The sequence below is a fragment of the Microcaecilia unicolor genome, chromosome 3 (assembly GCF_901765095.1).
Source record: "Microcaecilia unicolor chromosome 3, aMicUni1.1, whole genome shotgun sequence".
In the NCBI taxonomy this organism is placed as follows: domain Eukaryota; kingdom Metazoa; phylum Chordata; class Amphibia; order Gymnophiona; family Siphonopidae; genus Microcaecilia; species Microcaecilia unicolor.
Window position 1 is genome coordinate 520,353,370 of NC_044033.1, and position 14,637 is coordinate 520,368,006.

General features: G+C 45.6%; 1 protein-coding gene across 3 annotated transcripts in view; it reads right to left on the reverse strand.

Moving 5' to 3' along the window:
- Positions 1–14,637, reverse strand: part of HACE1 (HECT domain and ankyrin repeat containing E3 ubiquitin protein ligase 1) — a 279,223-nt gene that overhangs the window by 103,316 nt on the left and 161,270 nt on the right. For 2 of the 3 annotated variants that reach the window (XM_030199163.1, XM_030199161.1), the window contains exons 12-13: positions 6,449–6,499; positions 2,294–2,634 (exon numbers count right to left, since the gene is read on the reverse strand). In XM_030199163.1, coding sequence (XP_030055023.1) covers positions 2,294–2,634; positions 6,449–6,499 — 392 coding nt within the window. The remainder of the gene's footprint in view (positions 1–2,293; positions 2,635–6,448; positions 6,500–14,637) is intronic. The other variant, XM_030199162.1, reaches the window with a different exon arrangement.

Sequence of the window (14,637 nt, forward strand, 5' to 3'; positions counted from 1 at the left end):
AGCCCATCTACTATAATAAAACGCACCCTCAACATTCTGAAGACACTGACGTCACTGTAGCCACTCAGACACCGGTTCGTAAGTTCATGGTGGTGAAGCCACAACACTCACCATGTCTCCATGCCCCGCCCTCGCGTCACATGTCATGACGTCAAGGGCGGAACATGTACACAACAACGTAAATGAACGAACGGGGAGGAGTAGGGGAACACTCCTCCCCTTCCAACGAATCGCTGCACACAGCCTAACAAAAGCAAGCCGCCGAGGACGTGCCCATCACCCCGCCCCTTTCACGCTACCGCCCCCGGTCGCCCCCTCTTCCCCCCATTACCTCCTCTCCCCTTACGCTACTATCCCTGGTGGTGTGGAGGTACCTGTTCGCTCGGGGCAGGCAGGAAAGAAAGAGCCCCCGCTTTCCTGCTCGGAGCGCTGCTGCTAGCTGCCCTGCTGCATCCTGTGTGAGTCCGGCTCTCGGCATTTCAAAATGGCCGCCGAGAGTTGAAGCAGCCTCGCCAGACTTCAACTCTCGGCGACCATTTTGAAACGCCGAGAGCCGGACTCGCAAAGGATGCAGCAGGGCAGCTATTAGCAGCGCTACGGGCAGGAAACAGGGGGGCTCTTTCTTTCCTGCCCCGAGCGAACAGGTACCTCTACACCACCAGGGATAGTAGCGTAAGGGGAGGGGAAGGGAGTCCCGTGCCCGCTAGCGCCCGTTTCATTTCAGGCAGAAACGGGCCTTTTTTACTAGTGGTTACATTCTCTTATGTGACTTTAATGAACTGCTTGTTTTCAAAGAATGAGAATATCCTTTTCATAATAGGTCATTTTGTAGCTGAGATAAAGGCTTATATTCCCAAATCTTACTCTATTGTACACTAAAGATGCACACTGCTTGCCCGGCTTTCCCCAGAACACCATGGTAGAACATCAGTCAATCAGGATAGATCTAGACTCAGACTTCCTGCCTCCCTCTCGTCCTGACAGTGAAACTGTGGCAACAGATCTGCCAGACATGGGAAACAAAGGCCGGAACTTGCAATCACTTTAATATAAGGCTGCACATTAATCGCAGTTAACACGTTATTTAATTGTGATTTTAAAATGTAATTGCGATTAATAATTAACCTCCTTCTCTCCCCCCACAAACACAATTGGTCTGGCATCTTTTTTTCATAAGATAATTAGGGCATGCAAAGGCCTTAAATACAAAACCCTACTACGCATCAAATTTCTCAGTTATAGGCAGCCAACTCTGGAACGCCCTACCACGACATATCCGAAAAACAAATGAACACCTACCCTTCCGAAAGCTGTTGAAGACTTACCTCTTCAAACAAGCCTACCCAATCAACCCAACTTCAACTCTCAAACCTAACCCACACCACCAGTACCCATACCCCTATCCTTTCCTCACATCTCTTACTAATGTCACATCCTATATAACTGTGCTAGCTCTGTGATACATTGTACCATACTTGTATTATCGCCATGATACTTTGTACCACACTTGTAAGCCGCACTGAACCTGCTATCGAGCGGGATATAAATGCTACAAATAAATAAATAAATCTCTCCTTCCCCTCCCAGACCTCTGACCTGTCCTGCTCCTTTCTGAGGTGACTTCCTGGTCAGAAGAGCGTAGGACGGGTCAGAGGGAAAGGACCAGTGCAGGCTGCTGGCAGCCTTTCCATATGGCTGCTGCTGGTGCTGCAAGGCAAAGACTTTTGCAAAGGTAAACCGGGTTGGGTTTGAAAGGAAGGGAAGGGAAGGGGAGAAAGAGCCACTGGCAGACAGAAGGGGAGGGAGAGATGCTGGACAAAACATGTGTGCGTGCAGATGGAGGATGAAGGGTATTCAGGGAGAACCGTGAGGGAGACCCATAGGGGGGAGGGGTGGGGGCTTTGGCATCCCCACCAAGAAAGGTATGATATCTAATAGGGGAAGGAAGAGGAAATGCGTGCCCCCTCTCCTGTGTCCCCCCCGTCCCCCCTCCAATGGACTGCTGTCTATGCCCCACCTTTAATCACAAGATTAAAATTTTTAACTGTGCAATTAACCACAATTAAAAATTTTCATTGAAATGAAGCCCTACTTTAATACTAAGTCAACTTTCCTACATATGGTCCTAATGTACTTTTAAATGATGTGGTTCATTGTATGCTCTACTGAAGACTGAAATCAAACGAAAAGCATCAAATAATAAAATCAGTTTGATAAAATTATCAGAAACAGATTCCTGATTTTCCCAGGCTGGTGGCATTTTCACAGGGATGACCGGAAAAGACCCCCTTACCCCAGAGGCATCTGACAGGAGCAGCACATGTAGAAGGCCTGGATGACTGCGCTCAGCCGGTTGGCCGTCACGGAGATCACGTCCTCTCCGTCCGCACCTGCATCCGGTTTCTCAACAAGCTCGTGGCTTAGAGATTCTCTAGGGGTCGCCGCCAGCTCTCCACTGCTCTCGGCTCCTATGACGTCTGATGGACAAGGGGAAGCGGGGTCTTGCTGACTTGCCCCCTTCTGTATGAGTAACAGGGAAGCAATGCTGCTACTGGAATCGCTTCTGTTCTTCGTCAGTTCGGTGGCGATCAGAGCGAGCCATTCATCTAGGGAGTGCCAGAGCAGTTCCAAAGGCTGCAACACACAAGAGAGGACGACAATTGAGGCATCAGTTTACTAAGCCGCGCTAGAGGCGTTTTAGTGTTTTTAGTGTGCGTTAACCGTGTAGACGCCTATAATATTTCTATGGGCGTCTACATGGTTAGCATGTGCTCATTTTTAGCACACGCTAAAAATGCTAGCGCACCTTAGTAAACAGAAGAAGCCAGAATCTAGTTAGTTGAAACCACAAATTCAACCACACTTGAAAAAGCAATCTGCCTTTTTATTTCTAACATATAGCCCTACTTTGCAAACACGCTCAAGGTGGCAATTTATTTATTTAGATTTATACACCATCTTTCATCCCAACAGGATATTAATTCCTTTCTCAATGAAAGTACTTCAGAAACACAGATGCAACCACCTCTAATGTGTAAGAGCCACATTGCATAAGAGCTACCAAGAAACGGTGGGAAAGGTATAGCTACATCGATGTTAAGAAGCTATCAACTCGGGATAGGCACCCAGAAAAGTTTCATGACATTTTCGTTTGGAGTTTTTTTGTTTGTTTGTTTAAATTTCCAATGAATGTCGTTAATAGCGCATCCTTTTCCTGATAGGTTGTGCGTGCTCAATGGCTCACGCACGCGTAATAGTTTCTGAATGCCCCCTAAGGGGAAAAGAGGGCCCACTGTGTAACGTTTAAGAAGAGAGTGAACTATTACCAGCAGATGGCATTCATTTCACACGACAGCCCATCCCCTACTACCAATCTCCAGGGGCTAGTTACCGACTGAAAAAGACCCCGTGTCGTGTAGGGATTACATAGAGTGGACGAAAGACCGAGGAACAAGGAAGAAGAGTGTCGTGCACAGGAAATGACATTACAAAATGTTCTCAGTGCATTCCTAGTTATGATGCAATCATGAGAATTCCCCATTAGTGTTATCGGTCCTCGTCTTCAGCTTCAGGATCTAAGTGCTAGTGCCTGTAATTATCTCTTTTTGGGTTTCTCTTTTTGCTGTGGTTGGATTTGGCTTATACCTTTTTCAGTAGTAGCTCACGGCGAGTCACATTCAAGTACAGAAGGTATTTTTCTGTCCCTGGAGGGCTTAACAAGTTTGTACCTGAGGCAATGGGGGATCAAGTGACTTGCTCAAGGTCACAAAGAGTCACAGTAGGATTTAAAGCGGGCTTCTCTGGTTCTCAGCCCACTGCTCTAACCATTACACTTGCTTCTCCGTTCACGATGACCATTTTAATAGAGAATGGCATGGGGACAAAGTTTGAACCCGTCCTTGACCCCGCAGGTTCTGTCTCCGTCCCCACACCATCTCCGCAGGTTCTGTCCCCGTCCCATCCCCGTGGGCTCTGTCCTCATCTGCAGAAGCCTCAAACACTTATGATTTTATATTTAAATCTTTTTATTAAAGTATAAAATGGAACAATATACTGTGCAACTGTTGTTTATATATCACAAATAGAGTGGAGGAGTGGCCTAGTGGTTAGGGTGGTGGACTCTGGTCCTGGGGAACTGAGGAACTGAGTTCGATTCCCACTTCAGGCACAGGCCGCTCCTTGTTACTCTGGGCAAGTCACTTAACCCTCCATTGCCCCATGTAAGCCCCATTGAGCCTGCCATGACTGGGAAAGCGCAGGGTACAAATGTAACAAAAATAAAATAGATACTATTGGAGATTCTACATGGAATGTTGCTACTATTGGAGATTCTACATGGAATGTTGCTATTCCACTAGCAACATTCCATGTAGAAGGCTGTGCAGGCTTCTGTTTCTGTGAGTCTGACGTCCTGCCATGAGTGGGAAAGCGCAGGGTACAAATGTAGCAAAAATAAAATAGATACTATTGGAGATTCTACATGGAATGTTGCTACTATTGGAGATTCTACATGGAATGTTGCTATTCCACTAGCAACATTCCATGTAGAAGGCTGCGCAGGCTTCTGTGAGTCTGACGTCCTGCACGTACGTGCAGGACATCAGACTCACAGAAGCAGAAGCCTGCGCGGCCACATTGGTGATCTGCAAGGGCCGACTTCTACATGGAATGTTGCTAGTGGAATAGCAACATTCCATGTAGAATCTCCAATAGTAGCAACAGTGGAGGAGTGGCCTAGTGGTTAGGGTGGTGGACTCTGGTCCTGGGGAACTGAGGAACTGAGTTCGATTCCCACTTCAGGCACAGGCAGCTCCTTGTGACTCTGGGCAAGTCACTTAACCCTCCATTGCCCCATGTAAGCCGCATTGAGCCTGCCATGAGTGGGAAAGCGCGGGGTACAAATGTAACAAAAAAAAAAACAATAAGAACAACCAGCAACTATAATAACCACCCCAACCCCCCCCCACCCCCCACCCCCCCACCCAACCCCAACAATAGCTGACTTCTACTACCACAAGGAATTCTAATCCACCCTGTTAAAATGTCCAGAAAATACAACCCATTCTGTATGCCCTAGCTGGGGAGAAATATGCCCTATGAAGCACTGTTATGATTTTTTAATCTGTGGATGAATAAGTCATCAACAATCTCAGGATTCAGTCTAGCTCTCCTGTCTTCTACAGTCCTTCCTGCAACAGAAGATGTCTTCTTATATGATGTGCTGGTAGCAGGAATGTACACGATCCCCCATGCAAATGTTGCTAGTTGTGGCCAGACATATTTGCTTGTTTTTCCAAAAAATCAAAATATTGTGGTCTGCATCACTCAAACATAAATAGTCCAGCTCATTAACAGGTTTCAAAGTAGAAAATAACATGGGGACAAAGTTTGTCCCCATCCCCACTCCATCCCCTCAGGCTCTGTCCCTGTCCCTGTGGGTCCACCCCATCCCACTGTCATTCTCTAAATCTTAAGTGGTGCATTCCCTTCATTACAGCGGAGTAAGCTGAGCTATTTAGAAAGCATTTCAGCAGGGTGCTGCACACGATGGTCCATCGGGCCACAAGAAGGAACCACCAAGAGTTGAGAAATCCCTCCTTGGCTCCTACTCTATGGTAATTCGCAATATAGAGGAACCAGCATGGACAATCACCCATATTTGATCCTCCTCCCTCAAGTCTAATCTTCTTAAACAATGTGACCGATATCTTAAATTTGACTCATAGTAACATAGTAGATGATGGCAGAAAAAGAACTGCACGGTCCATCCAGTCTGCCCAACAAGATAAATTCATATGTGCTACTTTTTTATTTGTACCTGTCCTCTTCAGGGCACAGACTGTATAAGTCTGGCCAGCACTATCCCCGCCTCCCAACCACCAGCCCCACCTCCCACCACCAGCTCTGGCACAGACCGTATAAGTCTGCCCAGCACTATCCCCGCCTCCCAACCACCAGCCCCACCTCCCACCACCAGCTCTGGCACAGACCGTAAAAGTCTGCCCAGCACTATCTCCGCCTCCCAACCACCAGCCCCGCCTCCCACCACCAGCTCTGGCACAGACCGTATAAGTCTGCCCAGCACTATCTCCGCCTCCCAACTACCAGTCCCGCCTCCCACCACCAGCTCTGGCACAGACCGTATAAGTCTGCCCAGCACTATCCCCGCCTCCCAACTACCAGTCCCGCCTCCCACCACCAGCTCTGGCACAGACCGTATAAGTCTGCCCAGCACTATCCCCGCCTCCCAACTACCAGTCCCGCCTCCCACCACCAGCTCTGGCACAGACCGTATAAGTCTGCCCAGCACTATCCCCGCCTCCCAACCACTAGCCCCTCCTCCCACCACCGGCTCTGCCACCTAAATTCGGCTAAGCTCCCAAGCAACCACTACCGGGAACCAAAAGAAACTGATTAATACTGGAGTAATATGCTCAGTCACTCTTACCTCCATTAGGAACTGAACAGCCAAGCCCTTTATTTGTGGTAACCAACAGCCCTGGAAGTACAGCATTACAACAAGTCAGTTGGTGAAAGAATACATGATGCGTCACTAAGCGAAAGGCCTCTGCCATAACCTCCACAGAGGCCTAAACTTGAAAAATGATTTCACAATCAGCTGCTAAACATAAGGTTCAATGGCAACTTTTCACCCAAGTATTACACTTCATGACAGAAGGAGTAGCTTAATGGTTAGTTCAGCGGGCTTTGATCCTGGAGCCCCTGGGTTCAATTCCTCCCACTGCAGCTCCTTGTGACCTACTCAATCCTCCATTGCCCCAGGTACCAAAAAAAAAAAATATATATATATATTATATATTATATATATAGATTGTGAGCCCTCTAGGAACAGAGAAAATACCTGTATGTAATGTGTATAGCATTTTGTCATCCACTACTACTTGATCTAGGATTAATCCCTATGAAAATGTTTGTAGCCGTGAAATCAGGCACAAGCCATTTTTAGGACTGGGTCAGGCAGCACCTTTATTGCCTCAGAAGCATCATCAACACATGAAGGAATGATCATATCATTTATTTATTTATTTGCTGCATTTGTATCCCACATTTTCCCACCTCTTTGCAGGCTCAATGTGGCTTACATTATGCCGTAATGACGATCGTCATTTCCGGAATGAGAAGTACAGAGAATTATTACAATTAAAGTACAGGAAAATAAAAGTGAATTAGAAGAAAACAGATACACAGTTCATTACAGGTATTTGAGAACAAGGGTAATATATAACGTTCAATAATGACAATGTGATTAAAAGTAACCAAATAAACATAGTTCAATATCACTTATTCTGGTAGAGTTATGATATCAGGTCTTTTATGAAGGCTCCTTTTGATAAGTCTCTTTGAATAGGTTAAGTCTTTAGTAATTTCGGAAGGCTGCCAGATCGTGTGTTGTTTTTATGGCGTTTGGTGGTGCGTTCCAAAGTTGCTTGCAGATGTAGGAGGAGCTAGATGCATATATCGATTTACATTTAAGTCTTTTACAATTGGGGTAATCATCTATATACATCCTTAGAGAGATCTATATACATCATCATCTATATAGGTCCTTAGAGAGATCTATATACGTCATCATCTATATACGTCATCATCTATATACGTCCTTAGAGAGATCTATATACGTCATCATCTATATAGGTCCTTAGAGAGATCTATATACATCATCATCTATATAGGTCCTTAGAGAGATCTATATACGTCATCATCTATATAGGTCCTTAGAGAGATCTATATATGTCATCATCTATATAGGTCCTTAGAGAGATCTATATACGTCATCATCTATATATGTCCTTAGAGAGATCCTTAAACTGTCAACAAGGAGAGAGATGCAAATTAAAACGAGTGGCTGATAACATCGACCCCTGCGGAGTTCAACAGCAAGCTTCAGATCCTTGCAGACTGGATGTAAATGTGGACAAGTCTTCAGCTATGTTGCTTTCACGTAGACGTAAATGTTTTAAGAGGTTTGCCAGAAATGTGTGGTCATTCTTTATCTCTTTCTCAAGACACAGTCACTTTGGGCGTCCAATGCGATAGTGATTTGACATTTAAATTACAAAAAGGTCATGTAGAAAACAAAAACTTGTTTTTATTACCTGCATATGTTATGTCAATTGAAGCCCATATTTACTAAAATAAATAAATAAATAAATTGTTGAAACTGGTACATGTTTTCATTGCTAGTAGATTGGATTATTGTAATTCACTACTGATTAGCTCTAGTAAAGACAGTTTACAAAGGTTGCAGCTGGTACAAAATACAGCTGCACAACAGAGATTGGGTGGCAGAGCCGGTGCTGGGAGGCAGGGCTGGTGGTGGGGAGGTGGGGAATAGTGTTGGGCAGACTTATACGGTCTGTGCCAGATCCAGTGGTGGGAGGCGGGACTGGTGGTTGGGAGGCGGGGATAGTGCTGGGCAGACTTATACGGTCTGTGCCAGAGCCAGTGGTGGGAGGCAGGGATAGTGCTGGGCAGACTTATACGGTCTGTGCCAGAGCCGGTGGTTGGGAGGCGGGGATAGTGCTGGGCAGACTTATACGGTCTGTGCCAGAGCCAGTGGTGGGAGGCAGGGATAGTGCTGGGCAGACTTATACGGTCTGTGCCAGAGCCGGTGGTTGGGAGGCGGGGCTGGTGGTTGGGAGACGGGGATAGTGCTGGGCAGAATTATACGGTCTGTGCCAGAGCCAGTGGTGGGAGGCAGGGATAGTGCTGGGCAGACTTATACGGTCTGTGCCAGAGCCGGTGGTTGGGAGGCAGGGCTGGTGGTTGGGAGGCGGGGATAGTGCTGGGCAGACTTATACGGTCTGTGCCAGAGCCAGTGGTGGGAGGCAGGGATAGTGCTGGGCAGACTTATACGGTCTGTGCCAGAGCCGGTGGTTGGGAGGCGGGGATAGTGCTGGGCAGACTTATACGGTCTGTGCCAGAGCCAGTGGTGGGAGGCAGGGATAGTGCTGGGCAGACTTATACGGTCTGTGCCAGAGCCGGTGGTTGGGAGGCGGGGCTGGTGGTTGGGAGGCGGGGATAGTGCTGGGCAGACTTATACGGTCTGTGCCAGAGCCGGTGGTTGGGAGGCGGGGCTGGTGGTTGGGAGGCGGGGATAGTGCTGGGCAGACTTATACAGTCTGTGCCAGAGCCGGTGGTTGGGAGGCGGGGATAGTGCTGGGCAGACTTATACGGTCTGTGCCAGAGCCAGTGGTGGGAGGCAGGGATAGTTCTGGGCAGACTTATACGGTCTGTGCCAGAGCCAGTGGTGGGAGGCGGGGCTGGTGGTTGGGAGGCGGGGATAGTGCTGGGCAGACTTATACGGTCTGTGCCACAGCCAGTGGTGGGAGGCGGGGCTGGTGGTTGGGAGGCGGGGCTAGTGCTGGGCAGACTTGTACAGTCTGTGCCCTGACAATGGCAGATGCAAATCAAGGTAAGGTATACACAAAAAGTAGTACACGTGAAATTATCTCGTTGGGCAGACTGGATGGACCGTGCAGGTCTTTTTCTGCCGTCATCTACTACGTTACTATGATTACTGGAGCTAAAAAATCAGACCATATTACTGCAATTTTGTGTGAACGTCATTGGTTATCAGTTTCAAAGTGGATGGAATTCAGTGTTGTGGTTTGCTTGTAAAGCCTTGAACTTATCTAGGAAAATCTGTAAGTATTCTCCTTTGCGGGCACTGCACGCCTCGCAAAGTAGACTGGTTAGGTTGTCATTGACTCGGAAACGGGTTTTTCCATATGTTGGACCCTCTATGGAATTCTTGGATGAATACTTTTTCTGATTTGTCTTATTATGCCTTTCGTAAATTTTTAAAGATTTTACTGTTTCAGCAATGCTATAGTTGATTAAGGACTTTATAAAGATTAGGCAATTTTACAAGTTATTATTTCAGTCATACCACTGCGAGTGGTTAATGGTGTACATGTATTTGAAAAAGTATTTTAGTGACTGTAATTTGGAACCTGTACTGTATATTTTGTATGATGTATGTTTATTTTCTTTTATTGTAAACCCTTTGGTTTGATACACCGCAATATACTTTTGAACCTAATGAATCCAATTCAATCCTCTGACTGGAGGAGTAGCCTAGTGGTTAGTGCAGCGGACTTTGATCCTGGGGAACTGAGTTCGATTCCCACTGCAGCTCCTTGTGACTCTGGGCAAGTCACTTAACCCTCCATTACCCCTGGTACAAAATAAGTACCTGAATATTTGTAAACCGCTTTGAATGTAGTTGCAAAAACCTCAGAAAGGCAGTATATCAAGTCCCATTTCCCTATTTAAGATTCTACATGGAATGTTGCTACTATTTGAGATTCTACATGGAATGTTAATGTTGCTATTCCACTAGCAACATTCCATGTAGAAGCCTGCCCTTGCAGATCAGCAACACGGCCACGCAGGCTTCTGTTTCTGAGACTCACAGAAACAGAAGCCTGCGCAGCCGCATTGCTGATCTGCAAGGGCAGGCTTCTACATGGAATGTTGCTAGTGGAGGAGTAGCCTAGTGGTTAGTGCAGTGGACTTTGATCCTGGGGAACTGAGTTCGATTCCCACTGCAGCTCCTTGTGACTCTGGGCAAGTCACTTAACCCTCCATTGTCCCTGGTACAAAATAAGTACCTGAATATATGTAAACCGCTTTGAATGTAGTTGCAAAAACCTCAGAAAGGCGGTATATCAAGTCCCATTTCCCTTTCCCCTTTCCCTTATGACATCACAATATCAGAAGTCAGCCAAGTATCAGGCAATCAAGCCATTGTGACATCACTGATGAGGTTGTCTCTTATTGGTGGAATGAGTTGAGGAGTAGCCTAGTGGTTAGTGCAGTGGACTTTGATCCTGGGGAACTGAGTTCAGTTCCCACTGCAGCTCCTTGTGACTCTGGGCAAGTCACTTAACCCTCCATTGCCCCTGGTACAAAATAAGTACCTGAATATATGTAAACTGCTTTGAATGTAGTTGCAAAAACCTCAGGAAGGCGGTATATCAAGTCCCATTTCCCTTTCCCTTATGACATCACAATATCAGAAGTCAGCCAGGTATGGGCAATCAAGCCATTGTGACATCACTGATGAGGATGGCTCTTATTGGTGGAATGAGTGGAGGAGTAGCCTAGTGGTTAGTGCAGTGGGAACTGAGTTCAGTTCCCACTGCAGCTCCTTGTGACTCTGGGCAAGTCACTTAACCCTCCATTGCCCCTGGTACAAAAAATAAGTACCTGAATATATATAAACCACTTTGAATGTAGTTGCAAAAACCACAGAAAGGCAGTAAGTCAACTCCCATTTCTCTTTCCCCTTACGAACCGACCTGTCTGAACCGCACTTCTCTGCATGGGTCCTATTTGACAAATAACACTGAAACCATTTAACTAGTATATGACATTTCAAATGTACCACTCTCATTTAGCCACAGACCTCCAAAAAGTAAAAGGAAAAAGTCTTTAACATACAGGCAACAAGATCAATTAAGATGGGAAATTAAACAATACAGTCATACCCCACTTTGGCCAGCAGGGGCCACCGTACAGCAAGCAAACTTCAGCAGCTTAACAACAGTAGAGGACAAATAGAGAGAAGGGAAGAAAGGCAAAAAACACCACCCAAGAAAAACATAAAAGCAGTATTAAATCAATTACTCAAAAATATAATCATCATGAAAAATAATCAGATCTATTTTTTTCCGTAACAAGAGGAAAATAAAACCAGAGCACAAGAAAATGGTGTTTTGTTTTACAAAATCATGCGAAGGGGGGTTTCAGTTTGCTTTTCTCTTTCTGAATTCCCCTCTGTACAGATAACAGCACTGCCCCTGTACAAGATCAATCAAAATCATAGTGTTCCTTCCCTGAGGAGCTTCTAATCCAAGTACGAGTGCAGAGAGGCTGTGGTATCAGACAGACCACCACCAGTTCTGTACAGCCACAGTCACAGGCAGCGGAATGAGGTGGGCCACAGGGGTCACAGTCTTATCCAATGTTTGATCCACACAGCTTCAGCAGCTAGGGAAATGGGGGGGGGGGGGGGGGGGACAGAGCTTGGTTTGTGGTGGCCCTCAAGCAAAAGGGCCCTTTCTGCCTCGCCTCACCCCGTGCTTGGAATAAACTCCCTGAGTCCATACGCCAGGCCCCCTCCCTGCCCAAATCCTTGCTCAAAGCCCACCTCTTCAATGTCGCCTTCAGCACCTAACCACTACACCTCTAATTCAGGAAATCTCGACTGCCCCAACTTGACATTTCGTCCTTTAGATTGTAAGCTCCTTCGAGCAGGGACTGTCCTTCTTTGTTAAACTGTACAGCGCTGCGTAACGCTAGTAGCGCTCTAGAAATGTTAAGTAGTAGTAGTAGATTGAATGGCTGCACGGATGACAGGTGGTGACATCATGGGTGATGCATTTATTTACCAGTGCGCAGGCGTTGGCGTCTTTTGCTGGACGCGGGGGAGCAAAGCGACGCACCTTTCAGGTAGGCTTTGGAATTTGAAAAGCATTTTTTTTTTTTATGAATGAGCATTGCGAATATTGTCTGCTATGGAGATTGAAGTTTATATGTGGCGAGAGGATTAGCAGGCTAATGTGATGTATATTACATTTTTGCAGTTCTTTATGAGTGAGGGTCCGGTTCATCTTATGAGTTCTCCTGAGGACGATCTAAGAGCGAAACACACGTTGTGTTGGGATCAAACAATGAACTGATTTGCATATGATTTGGAAGGATTTTATCACAGCACGGACACAAGCACTTATTTGAGCACGGACTACACCTGTGAAAGCTGTTACTGCTGAAGAGCATAGGATCCACTCTAACCCCACTCCAGGCAATTTGAAGCTAAGTGAATACTGCATCTATACGTTTAAAAGATCCTATGGATACATGTTGACTGTTAGATCAATGACTATTAGTATTTATTTATTTATTACATTTGTACCCCGCTCTTTCCCACATACAAGAAAAATCTTCGCCTCGTCCTTCCATTATTGGAGTCCCAAACACTGGAACACATTACCTCGTCACCTTAAAGCTCAAGTGGACCATGCCCTTTTTAAGAAGTTGTTAAAGACATTCCTCTTTGCTAAGACTTACCCCCCAACTTACCATGTTGATTGATGCATCCGTTGTCCCTTACCCTGCCTAGTTCACGCTGTTAGTTTCTCCCCTCCTATTTGCTTCTTCTATGCTTGCCTAAGCTTTTAACTTTGTACTCTTATTTAATTCTCTGTAAGCCACATTGTGCCTGCATGAGTGGGAAAATGTGGGATATAAGTAACAAATAAATAAAATAAATACAGCAGGTCCAGTGCGGCTTACACAGTAAAAGAAAGCATCTTACATGGTAAAAACAAGGAAATGTAGGAACAGTATTATAAATTGTGATGATCATAACTACTTACATTATGAAAGGCATTACAAAGGACATGTGAAAAGAACGTAATGAACTAGAATAGGGAAGGTAGACAAGGATATGATAGGTGAAAGGGAAGGAGAATGGGAGGGAAATGGTAAAGGATGGAGGGAAGAAAATGAGGGATTGAGTATAACATTAGGGTCAGAGTAAGCGTCAATGTCTTAGCAGGAGTATCGTAGGTGATCTGGTGGAATTAAGCTGGTCCATTAGGGTAACTTGCTTGAAAAAATGGGACTTTAACATTTTCCTGAAAGGTAAATAGTTATTAATAGCTCGGATGGGTCTTGGGAGAGCATTCCAAAGTTGACTACCCAGAAAGGAGAAACTGGATGCATAGTATGTTTTGTACTTGACACCTTTGCAGTTTGGGAGGTGTAGATTGAGGTATGTTCACGATGACATTGTTCTATTTCTAATTGGGAGGTCAATCAGGTTGTTCATATAACTGGGGGATTCTCCTGATATGATCTTATGGTGGGAGGTAGGGTGATGAGTGCAATGATGTTTTGATTGGTTCGTGCTTGCTTGCCAGCAGTCCAGCCGTAGCAGCATATTTTTACTGAGCACTTTTGACAACATTAGCTATTTGCTATCACGTCTGCTGTTTCACTTCTGATGTATAGTTCACAGCAAGCATAAAAACGAAAAAAGAAATAAGTAGTTACGGTGAAGCATAAAGGTTTCGTTTGAGTACTTGGTAACGTATTTTTGAAACCAGGACGTTGTATTTACCCCAGATCTATTTTAGTTAAAATTTAATGCCAAGAAGTGCAGAGTGATGCACTTGGTGTGCAGAAGCCCAAAAGAGAGATACTGGCTAGGAAGGAAGAGATTGGTAAGCTCGACTCAGGAGAGGGACCTTGGAGTGATGGTGCCCAAGGATCTAAAGGTGAAGAAACAATGCAACAAGGCGGTGGCCATGGTCAGAAGGTTGCTAGGCTGCATAGAGAGGGGTATAACCAGCAGAAGAAAGGAGGTGTTGATGCCCCTCTACAAGTCATTAGTTAGGCCCCACTTGGAGTATTGTGTTCGGTTTTGGATGCTGTATCTTGCTAAGGATGTAAAAAGACTGGAAGATGTGCAAAGAAAAGCTGCAAAGATTTGTTGAAATATAAATGGTATGGAATTTGCGTTGCAAGACGTACAAGGAGAGACTTACTAAACTGAACATGTATACCCTGGAGGAAAGGAGAAACAGGGGTTTCATATTCCAGGAA